Source organism: Salmo trutta, chromosome 3 (genome assembly GCF_901001165.1).
Source record: "Salmo trutta chromosome 3, fSalTru1.1, whole genome shotgun sequence".
Lineage (NCBI taxonomy): Eukaryota > Metazoa > Chordata > Actinopteri > Salmoniformes > Salmonidae > Salmo > Salmo trutta.
The window spans coordinates 74479009-74504080 of record NC_042959.1 but is presented as its reverse complement, the minus strand read 5'-3'; the positions used below and the strand labels follow the sequence as shown (position 1 = coordinate 74504080).

General features: G+C 45.6%; 1 protein-coding gene across 5 annotated transcripts; it reads right to left on the bottom strand.

Moving 5' to 3' along the window:
- Positions 1–936: 936 nt before the first annotated feature.
- On the bottom strand, positions 937–23211 carry LOC115189374 (zinc finger and BTB domain-containing protein 7B-like). 5 transcript variants are annotated; one of them, XM_029747955.1, is made up of 5 exons: positions 22790–23211; positions 17657–17775; positions 16131–16276; positions 3864–4954; positions 937–3151 (listed from the first exon to the last, which is right to left on the bottom strand). In XM_029747955.1, the coding sequence occupies exons 4-5, from the start codon at positions 4946–4948 to the stop codon at positions 2521–2523; spliced, it is 1716 nt and encodes a 571-aa protein (XP_029603815.1). In that variant the 5' UTR covers positions 4949–4954; positions 16131–16276; positions 17657–17775; positions 22790–23211; the 3' UTR covers positions 937–2520. The 5 variants fall into 5 exon arrangements, 3 of the variants coding, with proteins under 3 accessions (XP_029603815.1, XP_029603808.1, XP_029603800.1); XM_029747948.1 differs by lacking the exon at positions 16131–16276 and having other exon boundaries at positions 22790–23199; XR_003876900.1 differs by lacking the exons at positions 937–3151; positions 3864–4954 and adding an exon at positions 9838–11302 and having other exon boundaries at positions 22790–23166.
- Between the last annotated feature and the right edge of the window lie 1861 nt (positions 23212–25072).

Here is a 25072-nt window from a genome sequence, read left to right as displayed (position 1 = left end):
GTCAGGTCACTGTGGATACCCTGGGTCAGGTCACTGTGGATACCCTGGGTCAGGTCACTGTGGATACCCTGGGTCAGGTCACTGTGGATACCCTGGGTCAAATCACTGTGGATACCCTGGGTCAAATCACTGTGGATACCCAGGGTCAGGCCACTGTGGATACCCTGGGTCAGGTCACTGTGGATACCCTGGGTCAAATCACTGTGGATACCCAGGGTCAGATCACTGAGGATACCCTGGGTCAGATCACTGTGGATACCCTGGGTCAGATCACTGTGGATACCCTGGGTCAGGTCACTGTGGATACCCTGGGTCAGATCACTGTGGATACCCTGGGTCAGGTCACTGTGGATACCCTGGGTCAGATCACTGTGGATACCCTGGGTCAGGTCACTGTGGATACCCTGGGTCAGGTCACTGTGGATACCCTGGGTCAGGTCACTGTGGATACCCTGGGTCAGGTCACTGTGGATACCCTGGGTCAGGTCACTGTGGATACCCTGGGTCAGATCACTGTGGATACCCTGGGTCAGGTCACTGTGGATACCCTGGGTCAGATCACTGTGGATACCCTGGGTCAGGTCACTGTGGATACCCTGGGTCAGGTCACTGTGGATACCCTGGGTCAGGTCACTGTGGATACCCTGGGTCAGGTCACTGTGGATACCCTGGGTCAGGTCACTGTGGATACCCTGGGTCAGGTCACTGTGGATACCCTGGGTCAGATCACTGTGGATACCCTGGGTCAGGTCACTGTGGATACCCTGGGTCAGGTCACTGTGGATACCCTGGGTCTGGTCACACGCACAGTTTCAACTGGAAAGCCACAATAAATAACAATAAATAAATAAATACAGAGCAATCAAGAGATCAAGGTCTCTCCCTCCTTCCCTCTTGGTCTCTCCTTTTCTCTCGCTCTCTCCTTTTCTCTCGCTCTTTTTGCAATCAACAAAAAACAAGGAGTGCATGATCAGAAGACATTCTAAAGAAGGAAACTTTGGAAAGGAATTGTCCCCTGTCGATGTCAAAAAGTAAACACTAAAGCAACAAACACACACCTCTCATTAACAATCATCCAATGACCCTGCAGATGTAGTCTAGTTTTGGTCAGGCATTTTTCACAGAGCACTAGAGCTCCACAGAGAATCTAACCTATGGACGCAGTCTCCAACCCTTCTATCACTCTGCAGCGGAGAACCGGGCAAATGAAGACAGGTCTTTTAACCAAACCTTGGCTCTAAAATCCCAGAATACCCTTAGAGCCATCCCACTGGGCACAGACATCAATTCAATGTCTATTCGACGTTGGTTTAATGTCATTTCATTGAAATGACGTGGAACCAACAATGATTCAACCAGTGTGTGTCCATAGGGATCTCAATCTATAGCTCTGGTGCTCCTGTGCTTGATCAAACTGATTGATTAGGAAGAAATAAACTGAAATCTTTGGTATCATCAGTGCCTCATAAAAGGGCATGAAAATCTACTTACAACAGCAAAATAATAAGCCTTAAAATAAGACTATTACTGTTAGATAATGGCTCAATAGGAAACCTGTGTGACTTGTTGCCATTGGCGACTAGCTCCACCAATAACCACTAGAGGGTAGTACAGTACACCCAAAATGAAACAGCAGATTCCACACCTACTACTATACTTACCTAACTTAGCAGGCGTAAAACAAACGCCTGAGCGGGTCGGAAGGAACCGGAAGCTACCGGTTTTCAGGCTTTGTGTCTTCTCTGCTTTCCCACTGAAAACCGGATGATTCCGGTTTCTTACTACCCCGCTGAGAGTGCTAGTATAGTGACATGAAGAGTGGTAGGGTTTAGTAGGCCCAGATGGATGTTGAACATACATTGTTTGAACTTCAATAACATGTGATTGTTATATTACTCTAACAGCTCTCTGCTCAAAAATACATGATTTGTTTTATCTTCTTTCTTTACATCTGGACACCTCATTTTCCTCAGCTCCTGACTTCAGTTTGCATAGAGTGAGAAAATAACCCCATATCCCCATCAGCACATCTATGCACAAAACATTCCCTCAATAAAGCCTCTTTTTATGTACAGATAATAAGAATAACCACAGCATGAAATAAAATAGAAATAATGGAAAATAGAAATAAAAGACAACTGAAATAAAAACAGAGAGCCATGAAACAACAATAACAAATCAGAAAACCTGTTCTCCATTATTCTTTTTGTATCGTTTAGTCTTTCTCTATCGTTTAGTCTTTCTCTATCGTTTAGTCTTTCTCTAAGCGCTTTGTAAGAAGGAGCAGGTCCAGTCACCTGAGTGATATCCCCATCCATACTGTGGGTGCCCCACACACACACACACACACACACACACACACACACACACACACACACACACACACACACACACACACTCGCGCGCGCGCGCGAACGAACACAAACGCACGCACACTTATGCATATACAAATGCACATATGCGCACACAAACACATGCACACGCATACACATCCATGCACGCTCTTCTCTTCCTCTCTTCTCACTCGTCCTCCTCATCCTCCTCTGCCTCCTCCTCTGCCTCCTCCTCCCATCTTGCATGCTGAAGTGCAGGAGAGTGGCCCCCGCCAGCCTCCTCCCCCTCCACCCCTCTCACCCCCAGCTCCAGGCCTCTCCACAGCAGACCAGGGTAGGGTAACCTGTGAGGCCCTAGGAGGGCTATAGCTTGCTCCCTGTCAGCCTCCTCCTGGAACACCATTTGACCTCCAGCCCCAGCCCCATCCCCCAGGCCAACCATCCCAGCACGGGGGTGGAATGCTGAGGCGTGGGGCTGCAGGGCCAGATTCTCCAGCGGGTCGAGTTGGTCTGGAGAATACCCTCTTCCTCCTCCTCTAGCCTTTCTGCCCTCTTCCCCGTGGTCAGCCCCAGGCCCGCGCCTCGGCCGTGCCCGGGTACGGACCTCCAGGCAGCTGAGGCCCTTGCGGTGGCGCTGGAGGTGGTCCTCGCGGGCAAAGGCCTTGTGGCAGAGCGGGCACTCAAAGGGGCGCGCCCCGCTATGGAGAGACAGGTGGTTCTTCAGGTCGTAGGAATGCAGGAAGCGGGCGGGGCAGTGGGGGCAAGGGTACGGACGCTCCCCTGTGTGTTTACGCATGTGGATCTTCAACTTGTCATTCCTGAGAAAGAGAAAGGAAAGAGGATAATGGCTCAGCATCATATGTAGAACAACGCTAGCCCTGTAATCTGTTATAGATAATAGTGTTAAAACACACAGGTACATACCTGGTGATAGTGTTAAAACACACAGGTACATACCTGGTGATAATAGTGTTAAAACACACAGGTACATACCTGGTGATAATAGTGTTAAAACACACAGGTACATACCTGGTGATAATAGTGTTAAAACACACAGGTACATACCCGGTGATAATAGTGTTAAAACACACAGGTACATACCCGGTGATAATAGTGTTAAAACACACAGGTACATACCCGGTGATAATAGTGTTAAAACACACAGGTACATACCCGGTGATAATAGTGTTAAAACACACAGGTACATACCTGGTGATAATAGTGTTAAAACACACAGGTACATACCCGGTGATAATAGTGTTAAAACACACAGGTACATACCCGGTGATAATAGTGTTAAAACACACAGGTACATACCCGGTGATAATAGTGTTAAAACACACAGGTACATACCCGGTGATAATAGTGTTAAAACACACAGGTACATACCTGGTGATAATAGTGTTAAAACACACAGATACATACCTGGTGATAATAGTGTTAAAACACACAGGTACATACCTGGTGATAGTGTTAAAACACACAGGTGCATACCTGGTGATAATAGTGTTAAAACACACAGGTACATACCTGGTAAAGCGGACCCCGCAGGTAGAGCACTCGAATGGTTTCTCCCCGGTGTGTGTTCTCATGTGTCTGGGTAGCTTCCCTGCTCCGTGGATGATCTTCTGACAGACAGGACACTGCTGGGGGGTCTGAGACTTCCTCTTCCTACCCCCTCCTCCTGCCCCCGTGGCCACCCCTTGCTCTGCCAGGGGGACGGAAGTAAAGCTGGGCACCCCACCGTTCCCCACTCCCTCCATCTCCTCCTCGTCTTCTGACAGCCTGTCGTCTGAGAGGGGGAGAGGGGGGTGGGGGGCGAGGAGGCGCTCCTGAGGCCAGTGCACCCCTCCGTTGACTGCTGTACTCCCCCTCCCTGCATCCCTGCCCTGCTTCCGCTCCCCGTTCTGTCCCGTGGTGGGGGGGTGTTCATCCTGCTCAGGGCTGGGGGGTCGGGTGGAGGGATGAGAGTGGGCCCCGTCTTGAACAGGTGAGGGGTGTGGAGGAGGAGTGGAGGGGTGCTGGTGTGTGTTGATGTTGGGGCGATGAGGCAGTGGCTGGTGGTGCGATGACTCCACCTTGGTGACTCTCCGTCTGTCTATCTTCCTCCGGGAGCCTTTCTTCATCCCCCTCTCCACCCTTCTCTCCCTCTCCGCCTGTACCCTCTCCTCCCCCGTCTCCCACTCTACCTCCCCCGCCGTCTCCCCCAGGATGTCTCTACAGGCATCAACCACACACTGGATCCCCAGTAACTGAGCTCCTCTCAACACGTCTCTCATGCCAGAGCTGCGGATGGTCAGGGTGGCCGTGTAGGCAAACTCCAGCAGGGCATCCAGGGCATCGGGCGCTACACAGTCCAGCTGGCACACACTGAACCCTCCTCCTCCCCCCGCCTCACCCCCTGCCTCCGCCCCCTCCTCCGCCCCAAACAGCCCGCGGAAGTAGAGGCTGACGGCAGCCATGACGGAGCGGTGGGTGGGGTAGCGGGCACCGCGCGAGGTCAGGGTGAGGTCACAGAGTAGCCCCGCCCTGCGCTGGGCGTTGAGGCGGAACAGGATCTCGCTGCTGTGCTCTGGGAAGGGAATCCCGATCAGACCGTCCTCTCCTGGAGACATCGCCACCTGCAGGAGGGAACAGTTGGTTAGAATAACACAGACATTGAAGTTCAGGCTGAATCTAAATCATTCGGTGGCCACAGATGTTTTTTTACATGGAAAAAAACAAGAATCAGACAAAGTTGTTTTCCATTTCTTCTGGGGTGGTGAATGTCAAGCAATGACATCAAAACAATATTCTGTATGCTTTTGATATAGATCACATTTCAAGGCTTTGAATACCAGGAAGCAAGTGCTGACATACCTAGAATACCTCAGTGCATGGTCCTTTGTCAAGTAAAACTGTGTTAGTTAATGCAGTCACGGTGCGGAGATATTTTGGTTGGTACTGTAGCCTTTCATTACTAGCGTGACCTCCACAAGGAGCCCTCCTTCACGTGAGGGACCATATTAAACAAGAGCTTAGTGCTATCCCTCCTTCACGTGAGGGACCATATTAAACAAGAGCTTAGTGCTATCCCTCCTTCACGTGAGGGACCATATTAAACAAGAGCTTAGTGCTATCCCTCCTTCACGTGAGGGACCATATTAAACAAGAGCATAGTGCTATCCCTCCTTCACGTGAGGGACCATATTAAACAAGAGCTTAGTGCTATCCCTCCTTCACGTGAGGGACCATATTAAACAAGAGCTTAGTGCTATCCCTCCTTCACGTGAGGGACCATATTAAACAAGAGCTTAGTGCTATCCCTCCTTCACGTGAGGGACCATATTAAACAAGAGCTTAGTGCTATCCCTCCTTCACGTGAGGGACCATATTAAACAAGAGCTTAGTGCTATCCCTCCTTCACGTGAGGGACCATATTAAACAAGAGCTTAGTGCTATCCCTCCTTCACGTGAGGGACCATATTAAACAAGAGCTTAGTGCTATCCCTCCTTCACGTGAGGGACCATATTAAACAAGAGCTTAGTGCTATCCCTCCTTCACGTGAGGGACCATATTAAACAAGAGCTTAGTGCTATCCCTCCTTCACGTGAGGGACCATATTAAACAAGAGCTTAGTGCTATCCCTCCTTCACGTGAGGGACCATATTAAACAAGAGCTTAGTGCTATCCCTCCTTCACGTGAGGGACCATATTAAACAAGAGCTTAGTGCTATCCCTCCTTCACGTGAGGGACCATATTAAACAAGAGCTTAGTGCTATCCCTCCTTCAATCACTCCTCCCTTCATCTTCCACCCCCTCAACCCCAGATTACGACATCAGGAAAAAGTGATTTTGGCAGAGGGGGTGGGAAGGGGGGGACAACTGGGAGGATCAGAGGGGGTAGAGGAGAAGGGGGTACCAGAGAGTGTGTGTGTGTGTGTGTGTGTGTGTGTGTGTGTGTGTGTGTGTGTGTGTGTGACAGTGCTTGATAGTATTAGCTCCTTGTTTAAAAATAGAGAGAAAGACGAAGGAGAGGAAGAGACAGAAAGAGGACGGTGAAAGAGAGGAGTCAGACTGTACTGGGGACGACGTCCACACACACACACACACACACACACACACACACACACACACACACACACACACAAGGTGCTAGAGCTTTTGCGTATGTCACATCATCAAAGGAAGATTCAAGTTATATGGGTGTATTTCAAGTCAGGATTCTGCCCACTGAGTCTAACCTTAACAGTGTGTGGTGTGGTATTCCCTGAAACAAAACTTTTACTTTAGGAAAGTGAAAACAGAGAAGGGTTAATGTTGGGTAAAACAAGACGTGTCTGGAAGTGTTTATGTGAGGATAACAGAAGCTTGTTCTTCTCCTCCCTTCTTTTCAAGACCTCATCTCCCTCTCCGTGTCCTTCTTTTCACACATGCCCTCCAGGGGAGGTGTATAATGGAGGAAGAGAGAGAGAGAGAGAGAGTGAAACAGAGAGAGAATTTAGGCCTACAGCGGAAGTTTGTGTCTTACTCCATTTTACTGATCCATAGACTACTTTCTAGGTAGGTTACCAGGTCTATAGAAGTCTATACGGTCTATGTATCCATACGATGAGGTTTATTTATAACACCCAAGGGCTCTCCTCTCCTGTTCCCCTGGCTCTCACCTAATCCCTCTCCTGTTCCCCTGGCTCTCACCTAACCCCTCTCCTGTTCCACAGTACCACTCACACCTGAGCAGACCACATTTTCCACAAACAACACTAACTGCCCCCACCTTCGTCTCCCTCCCATAGCAACCACCAACAGCCCCCTAACCATCCTATAATACTGTCCACATAGCACCCTGGAGGGGATCTCCTCGACGACAGTACATTCTGTTTCACCTGACTAACCTGCTCCAAGACACACCCCATTAAATACACACACACACACACACACACATGTTGCGTGTCTCTCTCTTGGCTTCCCGAGTCCCCATTGTTCAGTTTGTGGTCTGTTGATCTTCATGCAATGTCAAAAACACACACACCCCACCCATACAGTCCACACACTAACGTTCATATCATCGCTCTTCAACAGAAACCCCAATCCCACCTGTACCAACAGAACCTTACCCAGACCTTACCCTCCCAACCTCAACCCATCCAGCTGAGTCTGAACCCAAACGGCACCCCTACCTTTCCTGTCTTCATGGCTGATAGAGGGACCGTCGACTGGAGGCGATGCGGTGTCTGTGTCATGGCATAAGTGTTTTTGTACTTCAGTCTTCCTCGCTCTTCCTCGCTTCTTCCTTTCTATATTACAGCCTTCTATTCTCCCTCTCTCCTTAAACCTTTAACTCTCGAAGTTCAGAGAAGTTGGGGTTACGCGTTCATCCTTGGGGATGTCTACCTCTTTCTCTCTCGCTCGCTCTCTCGCTCTTCCTGTTTTATGAAAAGAAGGTGTTTGGTGGCGGAGAGAGAGATTGAGAGATACCCCTCCCCCCTTCTCGCCCACGCACCCCTCTCTCCAAAATACAGCGGGTCCATTTTCCGAAACGAGCGATCGTAAGTTTCCGAAATACACAACTTCCTGGCCTGCCCCTCCCCGACCACAGATCTAACCTCTGACCTTGGCTGATGGACAGGTAGGAGGGATGTTTGTCCATCTGTCTACACAGGTGGTGGGAACTTGGGTACAATAGTATAAAGTGGCTTCTTCTCCTCGAAGAAGAAAGAAGAGGAAGGAAGGAAGCCATGCTGGACTATTGAGACGCAGCCCGTGGTCTCATCCTTCAGCCACTTACGCACAGAATTAAGGATCTCTATGCACCTACATTACTGATGAGGGACCTTGAACAAAGCACAGAATTAAGGATCTCTATGCACCTACATTACTGATGAGGGACCTTGAACGAAGCACAGAAATACCCTACAACATTGTCAGATATGTGCAAATTTAGCCAACTCAACCAACATCAAAATTGTCAAAGAAGAAGTAACGTAAGAACCAAAATCATATTGGTGCTGTGAGTCATAATAGACCCAGCCACAGACATCAAGGTAGGTATTAGATGAAACAACATGCCATATTACAGACAGTCTGTGATGATAAAGTCCCTTTAGAACAGCCCATAAGGCAACTTTGACTGACTCTGTGAAGTCTTCTCCAAATGAAAGCTTGTTCACTAAACAAATCTTAAGATGTAACATTCTCGGTTTGATGCATCGAGCTATCGACGCTGGCATGGGTTTGTGCCACCGCCGCTCTCAGAGCAGGTAGGAAGTGATTTCAGGGAGATTTGTTCGAGGTGTCTCCTACGCTCGTAAGCACATCTAAAACAACGCCCTGGAAAATGCTGTAGACGAGGAGGACATCGACGGTGCTGCCAGAAAGGTCAAAATCCCCACCGAAAACACACTGTGTGTTTGTGTGTGTGTGTGTGTGTGTGTGTGTGTGTGTGTGTGTGTGAACCTGTCATGAGGCACAAAACAATAAGCCAATAGAAAAGACAACTGTTCCAGCTGAGATGAGGTTTTGTTTAAGACAAAACTCAGTGTTAACAGAATCCACGTCCTAGAGATCAGAGGAGATAAAAAGAGAGATTAAGTTGGTGAAAAGAGAAAAAGAGGGGGAGTGAGAGAAAAAGACATACTAGTGTTTAGTTTCCGGTGTAAAATTTTAAAACGCTGTAAGGGGTGGTTTTCGATTCCTCAGAAGGGTATACGTGTTGTTCGGAAAAAGGGAAGAGATTCCTGTTAATCGAACAACTGTGAGTCACTTAATAACAAGACACCCTGAAATACACACACACACACACACACACACACACACACACACACACACACACACACACACAATTGCACACAGTTAAAAAGTAGGAATGGTCTTTGTTTGACGGTAAGACATTCTCTTTCTGCCCTCGTCCCCTGTCCTTTCTCGCTCTCTCTTAGTCACCCTGTTTCTAGTTTCTAGTTGTTCAGCAGCCCCTGTTCTAACAGTCAGGGACAGACATCTCTGTCTGAAGCTGCTGATCCTCTTTAACTAACATATATCACTATAGATTACACAGCCACCCAAACATACACTGACTTGTGTTTCATCAACACATTTAAATGAGTACAAATGATTTGAAACACAGCTCCTTTTCCCACAACGATGGAAGGTAAAAATGAAGAAAAAACAAGCCAAGTGGAATGTATGTGGAAAAACATGTCAGACTGTTATGTTGAGGAAAACATAACGGCACACCACTTTACAAAACACTTAGTGGAAACGTGAAAGACATTAGGAAGCAGTGAAGACAAATGAATGTCACAAATGAATATAATAGTAACTAAAACCCATATTAAGAATTATTGTTGAAATATGCTGTACAATTGGTATAAACTGCAGTATTACACTGAAAGACTCACTCCTCATGCTTCAAGTGAATTAAAACCAACAAATGAAACTAAAACTATAACAATGGAACCAGTTGAAAACTGTTTACGCAGTAAATAAGTTTTATTTAAAAAAAAATGAAACACTTCGTCATCCCCTTTTCTTTAATGATTGGTGGCCAACTTATCTCTCCGTTTCAGAGCGGATTCTCAACTCCCACTCCTCTGTCGACAGTTGACTACCTTTCCTCCCCTCCGACAATACGGCTTCCTCTTCCCTCGCTTTCGTTATGTACGTCACTCACTCTCTAAAACCTCTTATAATGCCTCATTGCCCAATTCTAACTCAAAATGTATTGGATGAATATAGATATTTCTGGACAGGAAATAACAACACTTTAAATGGGGTCCTGATAGAATGAATAAGTAAAAAACGATTGGACCATCAAAATAATGGTTAAACGTATTGTCCTTTTGACTGCAACTTGAACGGAGTTCACCAAGTGTGAGATCAACAGTAGTTGACACAAACAAGACATTAGACTTATTACAGTGGTGTTTATATTCCCTTACAGCCTGTAACTTCTCCCAATCCACATCAGTTATATCAGCTCTGCTCGGCTCTGAACGGCCCAGGGGGAAAATATGTCTTTACTCTATTCACAGAAATGTGTTTAAATGAATTCTGATGTCAGACGCTTTCCGTGTGTGTGTGTTCATTCATAATATGTTCAAATGCGTTTCACTCGCAGTGTTTTTAGCAAACTTCTAAAGCTCTAAATGCATTTCACATCCACGTTTCACAAGCCCTAACAGTCCCCAGCTTACCAGAAATACTGTACAAATGTAAAATGCAGTGTAAGTTTACAAAATATAGCTACTTCTTCATTTAGTTTAATTTAGAAAATAACATTTGTTTTCCAGTGAAGGCTTAAATAAATGACTATAAAGAAAACAAGGAAACAAGGTTTTTGGAAATAATTACACAAAGTACGAACATAAACTCAATTTACTAGGATATTTGTAAACAACATTTGTAACCCTGAAAAATGTATTTAAATTGTGTGTGATAAAATATTACTTTTTTTTGTTCTGATACAATAAAAGCATTGATGAATTTGTTAATATGTTATAAAGATGATTATGTAAAGCTAAAGAGAGGTGTGGGTGGCAGTGAAATGTATTATTCCATGTTGGCTGAATGAACACACAGTAGACCTATGGAGATGTGTCTTTACACACAACATGAAAAACACTCATGGGAGGATAACATACTAGGTCACTTCAGTCCATCACAACTACACACAAACCAAACTAAACGAGAACTCAGTTAAACCAAGAATAAGTCTAAATATGTATAATTTACATGAGACAACCAGAACAGCACAGTAGGAACCAAACAACTGCTGTTCCCAAACAAAACACAACAAGGCCTGAGAGAAGGAAATTAGGAGTCATGATTCTCTGTTCATACCGTTTCTCCTCCTCCACGTGCTCCTCTGGCTCTCAGTGCTTCTCTATCTCCTTCTCTTTCTCTCATTCTCCTTCTCTCACACACTGGTTTTAGCCTCTCTCCCCCTCTTAAACATAGGAGGCTGGGAGAGAGGTGTTGGTTTAGGTGCATCTTCTCAGAGGAGGGGTGAAAGAGAGGTAAAAGAGGGGATGATGAGAAGAGCTCCTGCCCACACAGAACCTTATTCAGCCCAACACAAGTTGGCAACACTATGTACCGCCTGTATGTAATGAATTATGAATACATTTACAGGCATTCATAAAGCAGCTATAAAGCATTCGCAAGATGTCATGAAGGCTTATTGCAAGTATGAATTGTTATTAAATGTGAGACACATCCCTATTCTCCATCTCTTCCTCCATCATCATCTTCATCATTTACAGTTTATCTTGGCCCTGCACCATTTCTGAAGTACAATAAAACCCAGACCCTCTCCACTCTCTCCACTGATAACTCTCCCTGAACCGGCTATTTGCATCTTACAAAGAGATATAAAAACAGACCCAGCCAGAGAGAATTTGAATCTTCATTTGAATTCGTTAAAAGGCTGGATAACGAGAATAAAAGACAACATTATGGTAATTGCCGGTACATCCATTTCCTCCAAGACGTGGCTAAAGCAATTCTATAAAGATGAAAACTAGGTGATAATATAGGGAATAATAATTGCACTCAACCTCAACCATGCAATAAAGACCTGCCAGGATGGAGGACATTCTTAATAGTGACAAAGTGCATTTGAGTAACAAAAACACACAAATCATATCCAGGAAAAGGTTCCAATCATCCGATCCTTTTGTACCTGCATCCAGCCCCTCTGCTCAGCTAAACTGGGGCAGTGTGTGTGTGTGTGTGTGTGTTGAGGTCTTAGTTCCAAGAACACATTACATTATTCATTTGGCTGGCAGAGCAGTACAGAGCGGAGGCCCTTAACCCAGCCCTCCCACGCCCCACCACAACTCAGCCCTCCCACGCCCCACCACAACTCAGCCCTCCCACGCCCCACCACAACTCAGCCCTCCACCCCACACCCCAGCCCTCCCACGCCCCACCACACCCCAGCCCTCCCACGCCCCACCACACCCCAGCCCTCCCACGCCCCACCACACCCCAGCCCTCCCACGCCCCACCACAACTCAGCCCTCCCACGCCCCACCACACCCCAGCCCTCCCACGCCCACCACACTCAGCCCTCCCACGCCCCACCACACCCCAGCCCTCCCACGCCCCACCACAACTCAGCCCTCCCACGCCCCACCACACCCCAGCCCTCCCACGCCCCACCACACCCCAGCCCTCCCACGCCCCACCACACCCCAGCCCAGCCCTCCCACGCCCCACCACACCCCAGCCCTCCCACGCCCCACCACACCCCAGCCCTCCCACGCCCCACCACACCGAGGACATTTTGCATGTTATCCCAATTTACCGATGGGAATCAAGGGTTTTATTCAGGAGGGACGAACGGTACAAAACCTTCACAAAACAGGAGTGAGGAGAGAAGAGGGAGAAAAAGAGAGAAATGTGAGGTTGGAAAGAGGAAAGGGGGTCTGAGATTTGAGGGGAGATCAAGGAGGTGAGAAGAATACGGCTGAGGTTTGTTTGACTTCAAAATAGACGTGTTCCTAGAGAACATACTAGGAAAGCAGAGAGTGGGAGAGGAGAGGTGGGGGAATGGGGGACAGACAACGAGTGAGTGAGGGGTGGGTGTAAAAACAGATGTAAAGATAGGTATAGAATGAGGTAGGGTGGGGGTAAATCAAGCCTTTACCAACAACCTGTGTCAGAGAGAAGAAATAAGAGAAGAGTTCTGTTACAAAGAGAGGGGGGGGGAATGGGGGACAGAAAGGCAGAGAGAGGTGAGAGGGAGAGGAACAGTGACGTGAACAGAGGTTAGAGAAACAGAGAGAATGTTAGAAGAGAGAAAGAAAGGGGGAGGGAGCGAGAGACTGTGACAGGAAGTAGCTGCAGTGAGTCCTTGCAGGTGTGTGTGTGTGTCTGCAGATGTCTGAGGGGAGATGTGGTAGCAATCGCTATCATTAGCAATCAGTGAAAGGGAGTTTCACAAAGATGGGGGACACACACACAGGCCTGAGAAAGGATTATTTGTGTGTGTGTGTGTCAATGCATATGTGTGTGTGTGTGTGTGTGTGTGTGTGTGTGTGTGTGTGTGTGTGTGTGTGTGTGTGTGTATGGGAGGTCTTTACTAGTTCTAACACATGCTGACAAAGTGGTTTCACACCTTCTATCTGTATCTGGTCAGCAGTTTCAGCCAACCCCCAAGACTACATGTGTGAACAGCGGAGTGTGTGAATGAGTGGTCCATTTATGTGCAGAACTTGTGTGAGTTTGTGTGTTTTTACAAACAGATGAAAAAAGCTTGTGTGCCTTTCAATGTGATAGTGTGTGTGTCTGTGTGTGACTTGTGTATTTGATGCACTGTGTGTGTGTCTGCTTGCTGGGTGAAGTTACCACATCATTAGGGAGGGTCTCGACAGCTGTTCCTCTGTCTTACACATGACCTCCCTTTTCAGAGAATGATGTCGCAAAACACACGCTAGGACGGGGATACACACACACCCATACACAGAGATACATGCTCATAGTCACATACCCCTACAAACACACACAGACACATACACACCCACACACATAGACACAAACCCCTACAAACACACACACACCGATGTCGCAAAACTAACTGATCCTGATCGGCTTCCTCTTCCTCTGCAGTGAGGACTGACAACCACGAGGTGAGATGGACAGATAAATGGATGACAAAACAGACTGAAAAGTAAAGGAGGAACAACCATGTCAGCTATTAGAAAGAGACAGTATATAACTGATACGGTATATGTCTACAGGAAGAAAGAGACAGTATATAACTGATACGGTATATGTCTACAGGAAGAAAGAGACAGTATACAACTGATACGGTATATGTCTACAGGAAGAAAGAGACAGTATATAACTGATAGGGTATATGTCTACAGGAAGAAAGAGACAGTATATAACTGATAGGGTATATGTCTACAGGAAGAAAGAGACAGTATATAACTGATAGGGTATATGTCTACAGGAAGAAAGAGACAGTATATAACTGATAGGGTATATGTCTACAGGAAGAAAGAGACAGTATATAACTGATAGGGTATATGTCTACAGGAAGAAAGAGACAGTATATAACTGATAGGGTATATGTCTACAGGAAGAAAGAGACAGTATATAACTGATAGGGTATATGTCTACAGGAAGAAAGAGACAGTATATAACTGATAGGGTATATGTCTACAGGAAGAAAGAGACAGTATATAACTGATAGGGTATATGTCTACAGGAAGAAAGAGACAGTATATAACTGATAGGGTATATGTCTACAGGAAGAAAGAGACAGTATATAACTGATAGGGTATATGTCTACAGGAAGAAAGAGACAGTATATAACTGATACGGTATATGTCTACAGGAAGAAAGAGACAGTATATAACTGATACGGTATATGTCTACAGGAAGAAAGAGACAGTATATAACTGATACGGTATATGTCTACAGGAAGAAAGAGACAGTATATAACTGATACGGTATATGTCTACAGGAAGAAAGAGACAGTATATAACTGATACGGTATATGTCTACAGGAAGAAAGAGACAGTATATAACTGATACGGTATATGTCTACAGGAAGAAAGAGGCAGTATATAACTGATATGGTATATGTCTACAGGAAGAAAGAGACAGTATATAACTGATACGGTATATGTCTACAGGAAGAAAGAGACAGTATATAACTGATACGGTATATGTCTACAGGAAGAAAGAGAGATATTGATAGCGGTAGGGGACAGGAAGAAAGAGAGATATTGAGAGCGGTAGGGGACAGGGAGAAAGAGAGATATTGATAGCGGTAAGGGACAGGGAGAAAGAGAGATATCGATAGCGGTAGGGGACAGGGAGAAAGAGAGATATCGATAGCGGTAGGGGACAGGGAGAAAGAGAGATATTGATAGCGGTAGGGGACAGGGAGAAAGAGCGATATTGATAGCGGTAGGGGACAGGGAGAAAGAGCGATATCGATAGCGGTAGGGGACAGGGAGAAAGAGAGATATCGATAGCGGTAGGGGACAGGGAGAAAGAGAGATATCGATAGCGGTAGGGGACAGGGAGAAAGAGAGATATCGATAGCGGTAGGGGACAGGGAGAAAGAGAGATATCGATAGCGGTAGGGGACAGGGAAATGGAAACTAGAGTATAGAAAAACAATGACAGTTAGTCTGATATCCTCTCCAGACCATGTCAACATGTGACGAACAGTGTGTGTTTAGTTTAACAGTCCCAATCAGAGGTCGTAAAGCTCAAAAGGCGGAACACTTCATTGACATCATCAGGACGATACTGTAGTAGTGTTTTCTGGGCTTTGTCAACAGGGGGAGAGCGGTTGCTTTTACTGTAATTCGTGGCTGAAAGGGTTGATACAGAATATGAGGTTATTTCAGCTGTCCTCTGAGAAACACAACAGAATGTCTGCCTTACTGTCACTGGTCTGAACACCCACCCATCTCTCGTCCAATTACAGCAGTAATTACAGCAGTACAGCACTTTGACAAAAGATTCAAACATTGACGGGGAACATTCTACTGGTGCTTAGCGAATTAGAGCTCATCGAATACCGCACTCTCAATGTCTCGAATACTGCCTTCTCATGGTACTGTACTTACAACAGCTACATCATCAAGCTGTCATTTCTCATCAAAATTGATCTAAAAGGTTAGGGGTCATTTTCACAACAAGATACAGGAGATGATTCTCTGTGGTGTGTGTCATTGTCTCTCTTTCCCTGAACCGCTGGCTCACTGTACCTGTTTATGAGCAACACCCCCTCACTATCTACACCAACATTTACACCATTACCAGAAAAACAAATCATCTTCTCTGTCACTACCTTTTAACACTCTTTTCATCTTTAAGGGGTGTCTGTCTTTACAGGAAGTAAAGTATTGCAACTTCCTGCTCTTCCATCCCCCCTGGCAGTAGGCGGGTGGTGTGAGTTGGTAGGCTGGCAGGCCGGTGGTCGAGAGAGAGATAGGGCTGTGAAACAGAACAGAAACTGGAGACTAAAAAAGGAGAAACGCCATATGCACTACTTCCTCTAGTGAGACAGATCTACTGGAGGCAAACTAGGCTGTGGGGTACATGAACATTCAGTAGAGTACCTTAGTCAGTGGCACAGCATCTCCACATTATGATTAAGGCCTACATGAAGTGTATTGGTTCAGATGTTTTTACTGCCCTTATATGGTAATAACCAAACAGAACATGTCCCTGACTCGGACCATTGTGTGTGAATGGAATAATGGATCATATGCAGAAACTCTATGATGACGCTAAGAGACTAGTCTAAAAGTTCAAGCCTTCTAAGAGTGGGAAAATGAGGGAATATGGAAAGGGAGGATGGATGAATGAAGGAGCTGAGCAGATAAAGGAGGATGAATGGGTGGTGTAAGGGATGATGGGGGGATGAGAGGAAGATACATTTGATATGAAGGAGTAAAGGTATAGAAGGAAAGGGAGGGAGGAAGCTCTTAAATCTGCTGATGCTGAGTAAAGAGGGGGACTTTGTCCTCCCCCTCTCTCCCCTTTCTCCCCCTGTCTTGTCCTCCCACTCAGCCTACTGTATGTATCTGAAACTGAAACCCCTATTGTGAACAGGGGGAATTTATATACGGGGCCACATGCCCTAATTCATATACTTACTGGAATTGGGTGACTGCCTGTGTGTGTGTGTGTGTGTGTGTGTGTGTGTGTGTGTGTGTGTGTGTGTGTGTGTGTGTGTGTGTGTGTGTGTGTGTGTCTTATCTTAAACGTTCCTCTTTCCTTTAAAGACCACTCACTGTTGTTACACCCCCCCTCCCCCCCTCCACACACCACCCTACTATAACACACACACACTGGTCACACTTCTGCAAGGCCTCAATCACATGATCTGTCGCTCGCTCGCAAACACACACACACCCACCCACACACTAAGTCTAAGTACAGCGTTTGCTAAATGACTTTATGTAAATGTAGCCATTGCTGGCCCTTGGATTTGCGTGTTCAAGTGAACCGTATTCCAAACACTGAGTCCAAAACCCTGACTGAGTATCAGTGAAAGAAGACAGAATGAGACACAATATACTGTACAGTACACATCAACTCTGGGGGGTTCCTTCCTGACACATACTGGCCTGTACCAAAATCAGTATCTTATGGGGGTGCCCTCATTCAACACATTTTAACATGTATGGAGGTCCACTGATTTTTTTTATGGGAGTGGCCTGCAGCACCCCAGGGAAGCCATGTAATATAATCTCTAGTTTCTATACCTATAGTAGGACAGGACAGGTGCTGTCAACGACTGGGACAATAATACTTTCTTTAGTTCAATGCACTTATTGCGCAACACTCTCAAAATTCCACATCTCTTACCTCCAGTCCATAAACTCAGAGGAGGACGGGTCCCTGCTCTCTTCCTCCCTCTCTATTTTCCACTTCTTCCTGTTTCTGTTCTTCTCCAGCAGCGCCAAAAGGTTTCCAGGGATACAAAGCTGAGGGGATGAGATGTTTGGATAGTTAGATGATTTGGATTTGAACAAACTTTATTGATCCCAGAGGACTGACAGATTGACACCAAGATACACATACAGGGCCTTCAGAAAGTATTCAACCCCCTTGACTTTTTCCACATGTTTTTGTGTTACAGCCTGAATTTAAAATGGATTAAATTGAGATTTTGTGTCATTAATCTACACACAATATCCTAGAATGTCAATGGTGAATTTAGATTGACATTTTTTATAAATTAATAAATATCTTGAGTCAATAAGTATTCAACCCCTTTGTTATGGCAAGCCAAAATAGGTTCATGAGTACAAATTTGCTTAACAAATCACATAATAAATTGCAGCGACTCACTCTGTGTGCAATAGTTGTGGTTAACATGATATGAATGACCACCGCATCTCTGTACCCCAGACATATAATTATCTGTAAGGTCCCTCAGTCAAGTAGTGAATTTCAAGCAGAGTGTATTCTGAAAGTATTCAGACACATTCACTTTTTCTACATTTTGTTACGTTACAACCTTATTCTAAAATTGATTAAATATAGTTTTTTCCTCATCAATCTACAGACAAAACCCCATAATGACAAAGTGAAAAACATTTTGTTGAATATTTTGCTAATTTAGAAAAAAAAACTGAAATACCTTATTTACACAAGTACTCAGACCCTTTGCTATAAGACTTAAAATTGAGCTCAAGTGCATCCTGTTCAAATTATAATTATTGAGATGTTTCTACAACTTGATTTGTCACCTGTGGTAAATTCAATTTATTGGACATGATTTGGAAAGGCACACACCTGTCTATATAAGGTCCCACAGTTGACAGTGAAAGAATTGTCCATAGAGCTCCGAGACAGGGTTATGTTGAGGCATAGATCTGGGGAAGGGTACCAAAACGTTTCTGCAGCATTGAAGGTCCCCAAAACCACAGAGGCCTCCATCATTCTTAAATGGAAGAAGTTTGGAACCACCAAGACTCTTCCTAGAGCTGGCCACCCAGCTGAACTGAACAATCGGGGGAGAAGGGCCTTGGTCAGGGAGGTGACCAGGAACATGGTCACTCTGACAGAGGTCCAGAGTTCCTCTGTGGAGATGGGAGAACCTTCCAGGACAACCATCTCTGCAGCACTCCACCAATCAGGCCTTTATGGTAGAGTGGCCAGACGGAAGCTACTCCTCAGTAAAAGGCTCATGACAGCCTGCTTGGAGTTTGCCAAAAGGCACCTAAATGACTCTCAGATCATGAGAAACAAGATTCTCTAGTCTGATGAAACCAAGATTGAACTGTTTGGTCTGAATGCCAAGCATCACGTCTGGAGGAAACCTGGCACCATCCCTATGGTGAAGCATGGTGGTGGCACATCATGCTGTGGGAATGTTTTTCAGTGGCAGGGACTGAGAGACTAGTCAGGATCGAGGGAAAGATGAATGGAGCAAAGTACAGAGAGATCCTTGATGAAAACCTGCTCCAGAGCGCTCAGAACTGGGGCGAAGGTTCACCTTCCAACAGGACAACGACCCTAAACACACAGCCAAGACAATGTAGGAGTGGCTACGGGACAAGTCTCTGAATGTCCTTGAGTGGCCCAGCCAGAGCCCGGACTTGAACCCGATTGAACATCTCTGAAGAGACCTGAAAATAGCTGTGCAGCGTCGCTCCCCATCCAACATGGCAGAGCTTGAGAGGACCTGCAGAGAAGAATGGGAGAAACTCCACAAATACAGGTGTCAAGCTTGTAGCGTTATATCCAAGAAGATTGGTGGTGCTTCAACAAAGTACTGAGTGAAGGGTCTGAATATTTATGTAAATGTGATATTTCTAAAAACCCGTTTTGGCTTTGTCGTTATGGGGAATTGTGTGTAGACAGAGAGAAAAAATGTTTTAATCCATTTTAGAATAAGGCTGTAAAGTAACAAAATGTGAAAAAAGTGAAGGGATCTGAATGCACTGTATTCAACCACAAAGACCAGGGAGGTTTTCCAATGCCTTGCAAAGAAGGATGCCTATTGGTAAATGGGTAAAACAAATTAAAGAGCAGACATTGAATATCCCTTTGAGCATTGTGAAGTTATGAATTACACTTTGGATGGTGTATCAATACACCCAGTCACTACAACGATACAGGCATCCTTCCTAACTCAGTTGCTGGAAAGGAAGGAAACCGCTCAGCGATTTCACCATGAGGCCAGTGGTGACAATAAAACAGTAGAGTTTAATGGCTGTGGTAGGAGAAACCAGAGTATGGATCAACAGCATTGTAGTTACTCCACAATACTAACCTAATTGGCAGAGTGAAAATAAGGTAGCCTGTACAGAATGAAAATATTCTGTACAGGCATCCTGTTTGCAACAAGGCACTAAAGTAATACTGCAAAAAATGTGGCAAAGCAACTCATATTTAGGGCAAATCCAACACATTACTGAGTACCACTCTCCATATTTTCAAGTATAATGGTGACTGCATCTTGCTATGGGTATACTTGTAATCGTTAAGGACTGGGGAGTTTTTCAGGATAAAAAAATTAATGAATGGAGCTAAGCACAGGCAAAATCCTAGAGGAAAACCTGGTTCAGTCTGCTTTCCAACAGACACTGGGAGATGAATTCCCCTTTCAGCAGCACAATGGTTGAATATGTGTTTGAAATTCACTGCTCGACTAAGGGACCTTGCAGATAATTGTATGTGTTGGGTACAGAGATGAGGTAGTCCGTCAAAAATCATGTTAAACACTATTATTGCACAGAGAGTGAGTCCATGCAACTTATTATGTGACTTGTTGAGCACATTTGGACTCCTGGCTTGCCATAACGAAGGAGTTAAATACTTACTGACTCAAGACATTTCAGCTTTTCATTTGTAATTCATTTGTAAAAATGTCAAAAAACATAATTCCCCTTTGACATTATAGGGTATTGTCTGTAGATCAGTGACCAAATACATATCAATGTAATCCATTTTAAATTTCAGGCTGTAACACAACAACATGTGGGAATTTTTATTCCACTTGGACATCAGAGTATTTTGTTTAGATCAGTGACAAATTTTTTTTATTAAATCCATTTGAATTCCACTTTGATGCAACGAAACTTTGGAAAAGTCAAGGGGATTGAATACTTCCTCTAGGCACAGTATACAGTATTTAATATCTGTTATGTGAGAGACAGAGAGACACAGGGAAGGAAAGGGGCCAAATATTAAGGGAATAAGGTGAAGGAAGGAACGGAGAGACAAACAGGAGATCAAAAGATAAACGAGAAGTGGTATATAAAGAGTGAATAAAAAGAAAGAAAATGAACAATCCAAACACACAGTGTGTCAGATGATGTGTTAGACATGGTGAGGGGTTCAGGGAGGAGAACAGAGAGAGAAGGTGGGGTGGAGCAAGACCACTTCCCCATGCCACAGAGCAGAAGTGGCCAACACTAACAATGAACAGGGCTGGGAAACAGCACACACCTGTGTAGGACCACAGACATCCTCAGACACACTCACACTCCACTATCCCATACTCAGTGGAAAGAGCAGAGACTATACTCATTATCTATCATAATCGAAAAGGTGCGTGTAAATGTAATTTGGTGTTTGTGAGTGTGTACATGTGAACATGTGTGTGGTAGGGAGAGAGAGGGGTCATGAGAACAGTCCAGTCTAGTAAATGACAGGAGTAATGAAGTTACCATGACACCAGAAGGAGAGATGAGAAGAGAGGGAGGGGTAGATCAGTTACCACTAAGCCAAAGACAGTCTACAGACTCTCCAGGTCTCCCAACTGTCATTTAGTTGGTAACAAGACTGCTTCAATTCAGACAAGTGGCAATTAGAGTTGACAGTGCAGAACAATGTTTCTGCTTCTCGCTCTCTTCCATCTCTCACACTAAATAGCGGAATTATTCAGAGTTGGGGTTGGTGACAAATCTAATCTGCATTGCAGACGTCAACAATACCTATTTGTCAAGATCACACACGGAAACCCACTGGACAAATATTAGCCTACATACTCTTACAGGGCAAATATATTCCTGATTCCTTCCAAGTGCACTGAAGTTTAGGTCTAGACCCAACACTGTTTGGAGAACTATTGTGTGAAAAATAAACATTTCAAACCACCAAATGAATATTGCAGACCAGAAACCCTTCAGTGGATTGGACTAATAACATGGTGCCCATAAAGTGGTAAATCAAACAACAAACTCAGACAGAGGACCAAACCCAAGCCAGTTTGGCAGGTTCAGCAGGTCTGTCTGTACCACAAGAGGGGCGAGTCAGCAACACACACACCCCCACACAGACACACACAACACTACACTAATGCAGTCACATGCACACCTGACAGCCTCCCACCATCCATAGCCTACGTTTTATACATTTAAAAGCCCTCATCCATCCAGCATTAATATACATTAAGAACTTTACATCAGCAACAGAGCTATAGAATTTAACATAAAGGATATGTCAAAGTGTGGAGACAACAGCATACTGAAAGGGTCTTGGAATAATAGAATTCGGGGCCAAAGTTGCCCTGTGGTGGAGCACATGGCTTATTGCCTACAGAGGCCGGCGATGTGCGTGAGAGCAGGTAAGGTTTTGGATGTCAGCCGGTGTTCGCTGCTATAATTAGAAGCCAAGCCTCCAGAAGTGTACCCGTCGACCCTGCTTGTTCACCTGGCCACATCCACACAGGTAGCAACACAAAGCAACTAACCTGAGATCACATAAATATTATCTGCTAATGTCATTTAAATAGTATACGTTCTTGTGTCAAAATAAGCCTCTAGGAAAAGAGAGCGCGAAAATCATAAGGAGAAATTATTGTCGACACGTCACACGGGAGTTACCGAATACCCATGACGTAGTCCTCCCGTAACCCCGGTTAGGACGGGAGGGAGGGTCAGGGTCGGTTGTTATAGAAAATGGGAAAGACAAGCGTAAAATCCTAACTTTAAGAATTCCATAATATCCCCCAAAAACAGAGAGCGAGTGAGGGAGCGGGTTTACCTATGCGCCGGTGTCACCTATTATCTCGTCGCGTCCCACCTGACCGGCTTCTGTACTTCCTGGATTCACTCCCACCCGCCTCTCTCCCCCCCTCGTCGCTCCCCGGGGGTCACCGCTCTCTAGGCACTGTCCAAAATCTCACACCAGTCCCTCTGACGAACCACGTATCGCCCGGGAGTTCTCTGTAATATCCGCTTCTTCTTGTCTCTCTGCCGGCGTTTATATCCCCCTGCCTCGGCTCTCTCTTTGCAGACCGCCGGCTCGCTGGGCTGTTCTCCCCCCTCTCTGACTCCGCTGGCCCATTCCAACTCCAGGCAGCTCCTCCTTGAACCAGGAAGCGGCTTGCCCTACTTTACACCCCGCCGCGGATTGGCTCTGGCGGGGCTGGAGAGGGACCGCTGGGGTGGGCAGGGCACAGGGGTCGGCCACCGTGCGATAGGCCAGTGGCAGTGTCTGTCGTAGCGAGGTGGGAGGGAAGGAGGGCCGAGGTGGGCATGTTGTTATAGAGACTCCCGGGCAGGTTGAAGGTCTGTGAGGGATCACAGCGGGGCTAAGAGGTGGGCACAGAGAGGGAGAGAATCGTTGGAGGGCATATGCGTGTGCCAGCTGCAGCGGACATTTCGACTTGAAATAGATCGCGTTATTTAAACGCGCTATTTATGGTGGTCATGCTGTTTAACTGCCTCTGACTGTTACTGTACATCTCTCTCCCTCTCTCTCTCTTTCCCGTCTCTCTCTCTCTCCATCTCTCTCTCTATGCGCGCCTAAAGCATTTCATTTGCAAATGAAGCCATGGCGACCAAGACAAGAGGTGACCATAGAGACAGAGAAACCAGCAGGTGCACATACAGTAGATATGTAGGCTACTACTCAGCCTCAGTCACAAGTCACATCCCCTGCCATATATTTACTGATAGCTATGACAAAGCAGCAGTCTCATGGTGGCTTGCTGAGTGTTAAAATAACTCCAACCTCCTTATAATAACTCTTAGAGACTTCGCCCCAAATTCTGAGAAGACTAGAAGCAGTACAGGCTACAGTAGCTGGGGGACACCCACTCTATTGAAACAGCTGGGGGACTTTCATGTAAGAATAATATCTATCTATCTGTGTGTGTGTGTGTGTGTGTGTGTGTGTGTGTGTGTGTGTGTGTGATCTTGTGATATACTGAAGGCAATTCAAAATCCAATTTTTGGTAAAGAGGACATTTTCTACTGTAAGTGATTCACTGTCTCCAGTCCAGAGGGAGACTGAAGTGTGTATGACAACACAGGGCTGATGCAAGAATCTTGAGACACACTAGAGAGAATGAGGTTAGCGTCACACACACACGGCGCACACACCCCTCCCCTCGTAGCAAACTACACACACATCAGCTTCCTGTTTGAAGTGGTAACTACACAGCAGAACAGAAGGAATCACCTCATCCTTTCTAAGTTTTGCATCTAGCGCTCTTTGCTCCTGCATACACCCCCCCCCCTCCCCTCTCATACACCTCCCTGTGTGTGTGTGAGAGAGATGGCAGATTCTGAAGTGATGGGAAGTCTAAATATAACATCTTGTGGTTTACCCACCCAGCCCACCCAGCCCACCTTCCCCTTGCCGCCCCCTAACCTTAAATCTGTGCTCAATCTGCGGTCTGGCTACCTATCTGGCTGCTGATGTGTGTGGTGTGTGTGACGTGTGTGTTACTGCAATTCACACTACCCAATGGGCAAAAAGTGGTTGAAACGTTGTTTCCACATCATTTCAACTTGGAAAACTAATTGTATTAGCAAAAAATCATCAACGTAAAGGCATTTTCTATTTTTTTCATCCAATTTATAACCTAAATCCAATGACATGGTGAATGTTTTTGTTGATTTCACATTGAATTTACGTTAGTTGACAACTCAACCAAATGTAAATCAATACTAGACATTGAACTGACGTCTGTGCCCAGTGGGTAACCTTGTTGTTCACCTACAAAGTTAAAATATTGTTTTATTGTCCCCCAAAATCTCACTGAATTCAATTTCATTGAGCAAAGAATCAAATGAAGGATTTCCTTGCAGAAGTTCAAATGCACTGACAGTAGTGGAACTAATGCACACCCTCACACAGTTGGTCCAGTAGTCAAGAGGAGTGTGTGACCCACCTGGGTGTGCTGAATCCAAGCCTATTCTTATAGACTTAATAACCTGTTACATGATGGAGGATCAGAGTTTCCCCTGTCACCTCACTCTCTGCAGGGAGACACACACACTGCAAATACACACACAATCCTTAACACACTGAAATATA